The sequence below is a fragment of the Hordeum vulgare genome, chromosome 5H, assembly GCF_904849725.1.
Source record: "Hordeum vulgare subsp. vulgare chromosome 5H, MorexV3_pseudomolecules_assembly, whole genome shotgun sequence".
NCBI classification, from domain to species: domain Eukaryota; kingdom Viridiplantae; phylum Streptophyta; class Magnoliopsida; order Poales; family Poaceae; genus Hordeum; species Hordeum vulgare.
This window is the reverse complement of record NC_058522.1, coordinates 385,999,155-386,003,366: the sequence shown is the minus strand read 5'-3', so window position 1 is coordinate 386,003,366 and position 4,212 is coordinate 385,999,155. Positions and strand designations below refer to the sequence as shown.

Sequence of the window (4,212 nt, the reverse complement as noted above, 5' to 3'; positions counted from 1 at the left end):
TGAGCTAGCAGAAGCAGACGAGGCACAAATCGCATAGGTTGGAAAGGATGTTGTTGTCTCTCGCGGCTCCATCGCGGTCACCTCTCCTCCCCCCCACCCAAACCTAGATCAAATCGACCAAAAACAGGCAATGCGGTGAGATCTAACTCGACACAGAGGAGAAGAGGACAGGGTTCCGGATTCACTCGCCACAGCCGACGCCGTCACCGAGAATGAAAGCCCCGTCGTTGCTGTCATCGAGAACAAAAGCTCTGCCGCCGCCGGCGGCGACTCACCGCCAGAAACGAAGAGGAGGGAGCAACACAGGTTCAGACAGGGGTACCCGTTCGGACAGGCACGGGGACACGTTTCACCTGGTGCAGTGACAAGTGGGGCCCATAACTAGATGCACTGCCGAGTAGGGACCGTGCTTACGTGGATAAGTCGTGGGTCCAGCCCCTAACAGCTAATTAGGGCATCAGTTCATATTAAGGGCCATGTCGTGTCTGGGCTATTTCCTTGCTTAAAATTGTCGCACCAAGGCAATTTGAAGGAAAGACGTCTCACTCCTAATTTACCTCAAAGGTGTCGCACCTGAGCTATTGACCCTGCATCACCATGGCTGCATTGGAGAATTTTACTTCTTCGCCCTCTACACCAACTAATAATGCACAGAGGATATCTAGTCTTGGTTATGCATCGAGCCTAGTCCTTAATATATACGTGAGTATCACAAAAGACTGGTCCTCAAAAATAAATAGAAATCTATATTCGTTTTGGAAGAATTTAACCCTAGGTCTTCATTCTCTCACCAGGTTGAATTAGACTCACTTCCTACAACCTTTTGAAGCACTATCCGTCGTGTCTGTCTAGCAACTAGTACAACCTAGAACAAAAAGGACACCACTTTCTGCTCTCATAATGCAAAAATTCTATACAACGGAATTCAGCCCACTGATCAATATTATCTTATCACCGACTTAAACTAGTATACTAAGTATCTGCTATTAACAACAGCCGACGAAACCATTCGATACCACAAACTCTGCCGCTCCATGACATGGAAGGTGTGAGGTGACATGCCAAGAGGACTAAACAAGCCACAACAATTTCATAGACCAACTATTATAGAACTAATAAAGTACCATCACTGGGCCACTAATCAGTAAACCAAACCCTGCCCCTATCATCATCCACTAATCACCAAGTGGCAGCAAGCAAAGAAAAAATAAACACATTATCAACACCACACACACAATGCAGAGAAGCCATGATTGACCTCCGCTATAAAAAGCACTCCAAAGCCACTCCCTTTCCTCATCTCTCTCTCGCTCACCTATACATCATCATCTCCTCTGCCTAACAAGCTAAGCAGCTCAGCTCAAGCATCGGCAATGGAGGGCAAGGAGGAGGACGTGCGTCTGGGCGCGAACCGGTACTCGGAGCGGCAGCCGATTGGGACGGCGGCGCAGGGCGGCGGCGCGGACGAGAAGGACTACAAGGAGCCGCCGCCGGCACCGCTGTTCGAGGCGGAGGAGCTGACGTCGTGGTCCTTCTACCGCGCGGGGATCGCCGAGTTCCTGGCCACCTTCCTGTTCCTGTACATCAGCGTGCTCACGGTGATGGGCGTGGTGGGCAACCCCTCCGGCTCCAAGTGCGGCACCGTGGGCATCCAGGGCATCGCCTGGAGCTTCGGGGGCATGATCTTCGTGCTCGTCTACTGCACCGCCGGCATCTCCGGCGGCCACATCAACCCCGCCGTCACCTTCGGGCTGTTCCTGGCCAGGAAGCTGTCGCTCACCCGGGCCGTGTTCTACATGGTGATGCAGTGCCTGGGAGCCATCTGCGGCGCCGGGGTGGTGAAGGGGTTCCAGACCACGCTGTACATGGGCAACGGCGGCGGCGCCAACTCGGTGGCGCCGGGGTACACCAAAGGCGACGGCCTGGGGGCGGAGATCGTGGGGACCTTTGTGCTCGTGTACACCGTCTTCTCCGCCACCGACGCCAAGCGCAGCGCCAGAGACTCCCACGTCCCCGTAAGTGCACCTGCGCGTGGAGCATGTCATTTCGTGGACGATGAACAAATTAACTGATATATGTATGGATGGACGGATGGATTTGGTGCAGATTTTGGCGCCGCTGCCGATCGGGTTCGCGGTGTTCCTGGTGCACCTGGCGACAATCCCCATCACCGGCACCGGCATCAACCCGGCGCGCTCCCTCGGCGCCGCCATCATCTACAACAAGAAGCAGTCGTGGGACGACCACGTAAGAAGCATCAATTAAGTAACATCTAGGAGTATCAGTCTCTAGTTAGAGACTAATCATTCATGCTTAGGAGGAATTAAGCTAGCTTGATGATCATGGTTTGAACATGCAGTGGATCTTCTGGGTGGGCCCGTTCACCGGCGCGGCGCTGGCGGCCATCTACCACGTGGTGGTGATCAGGGCCATCCCCTTCAAGAGCCGCGACTAGTATACTCAATCAGCCATGGAATGGATGGAATCCTATCGCGTATTGTTCATCAACCATCATTTGTGCTGATCGTTGCTCGTGCATTGCTACGTGGCTGAATCATCGCCGGCACCTCCTGTAATTATCGGTCTACCGTACTGTTCTTGAGCGAGCGAGCGAGCGTGTGTGTGTATCTTTCAGTGTTGTCTACGTTACTAGTGTGGTGCACTTCTTCACTGCACCTACCCAAAATGTGCAAACGTCAGTACTTGTGGTTCCCTCTCTTTCGTAAGCAATGCATGTAGTATAAAATAACAAGGAATGAAGATCGAATTAACGATCTATCTGTTAAATGGAGTGCTGCTGCATCAATACTTGTTCGGTTCCAAAATTTCTGGGTTTGTACTAAGTCAAACTTCTTTAAGTTTGACCAACTTTCTGGAAAAAAATTATAATATCTACCCCATTAAATGCAGATAATGAAAATATATGTTATAATGAAGCTAATTTGATGTTGCGGATGATGGAACATTTTATAAAAAGTTGCTCACATCTAAAGACACTCCTAGGAGAAAACTTATAAGTAGAAACCTAACACAAGCGCGGGACAGGGACACATCGGTAATCCTAATTAGTAGTAGGGCGGGGCACGTTCTAGCGCTGCTAAGTAAATAGTAGTAGCGCAAGGTGGCTGGCAGGCGCTACTGCTAAGCTGTCTCATCATCACCCACCGGAGCTGTCCATAGTAGTAGCGTTTGGTTCAAACCATCGCTACTACTATTAATTTAGCTGTAGCACTAAAACAAGTCGAGCGCTTGTACTACGGCCAACCCGGGCCCAGCTAACAGGTCCGACTTAGCAGTACTGTGGGACGTCGCCATGCGGTACTGCTAGGTGGGCTAGCAGAAGCGCGGGCCGGTGACCCGCGCTAGTGCTAACCCATCTTATCTCCGGCCCGCGTGCGTGCACGGCCTCACTCTCCCTCTCCATCTCCCCCGACCGCTACCGCCATCTGCTACTGCCGCGCCCGGCCATCGCCGTGCGTTGCCGTCGTCGCCCTCCCGATATGTCTCCCTCCCACCCCTCTCCCTTCATCCCTCCCTTCTCCCTCTGTCATATCCCTCCGTTCTCCCTTCCTCCCTCCTACACTCTCCCTCCATCCATACATCCATCCCTCTCTCCCACTCTCTCCCTCTCACTCTCTCCCTCCCTCCCTCCCTCCCCTTCTGATAGAATTTAGTTTTAGTAATTATATAGGGTTAGAACTAGGATGGATGGATAGATGTTAGGGTTAGAACTAGGATAGTTTTAGTATTTTTTTGAAATGAAAATGTGAAATACAATTGTTTTGAAATGAAAATGAAAATGCAAACGTGAATTGAAAGTGAAAATAAAAAAGTGAAAATGAAAATGAAAATGTGAAAATGAAAATGTGGAAACGAAAATGAAAATGTGATTTAAAAATGAAAATGAAAAGGTGAAAATGAAAATGAAAATGAATATGATACTGTGAAAATGAAAATGAAAATGAAAATGTGAAATGAAAATGAAACCTCCAAGTGGCCTATGTTTTGCCGATATGTTGATTCATTTTCGTTTCGGCAAATTCCATGCGCTCGATATGTCTTGTTTTTAGAAAATGTTATGCCGAAATTTTGTTAGAATAGAAATTAGATGACATTCCAGCAAAACATAGCTCATTTTGATGTCATTACTCCATAAATGTAATGTTAATTGACTAATGCTTATAGGGTTGAATTTCAGTCTGTCAGAGCTCC

At 49.3% G+C, this 4,212-nt stretch overlaps 1 protein-coding gene across 1 annotated transcript; it reads left to right on the top strand.

The window, feature by feature from the left end:
* The first annotated feature begins 1,275 nt into the window (after window positions 1-1,275).
* On the top strand, window positions 1,276-2,787 carry LOC123398882 (aquaporin PIP1-5). The gene is made up of 3 exons (XM_045093327.1): window positions 1,276-2,015; window positions 2,107-2,247; window positions 2,360-2,787. The coding sequence occupies exons 1-3, from the start codon at window positions 1,374-1,376 to the stop codon at window positions 2,453-2,455; spliced, it is 879 nt and encodes a 292-aa protein (XP_044949262.1). The 5' UTR covers window positions 1,276-1,373; the 3' UTR covers window positions 2,456-2,787.
* The last annotated feature ends 1,425 nt before the right edge of the window (window positions 2,788-4,212 follow it).

Excerpts from the sequence above, each read along its gene's own strand:
- LOC123398882 (XM_045093327.1), top strand. The coding sequence starts at position 1,374 with ATGGAGGGCAAGGAGGAGGACGTGCGTCTGGGCGCGAACCGGTACTCG. Across the intron at positions 2,016-2,106 it reads CCAGAGACTCCCACGTCCCC|ATTTTGGCGCCGCTGCCGAT; the intron begins GTAAGTGCACCT and ends GATTTGGTGCAG. Across the intron at positions 2,248-2,359 it reads AGCAGTCGTGGGACGACCAC|TGGATCTTCTGGGTGGGCCC; the intron begins GTAAGAAGCATC and ends TTGAACATGCAG.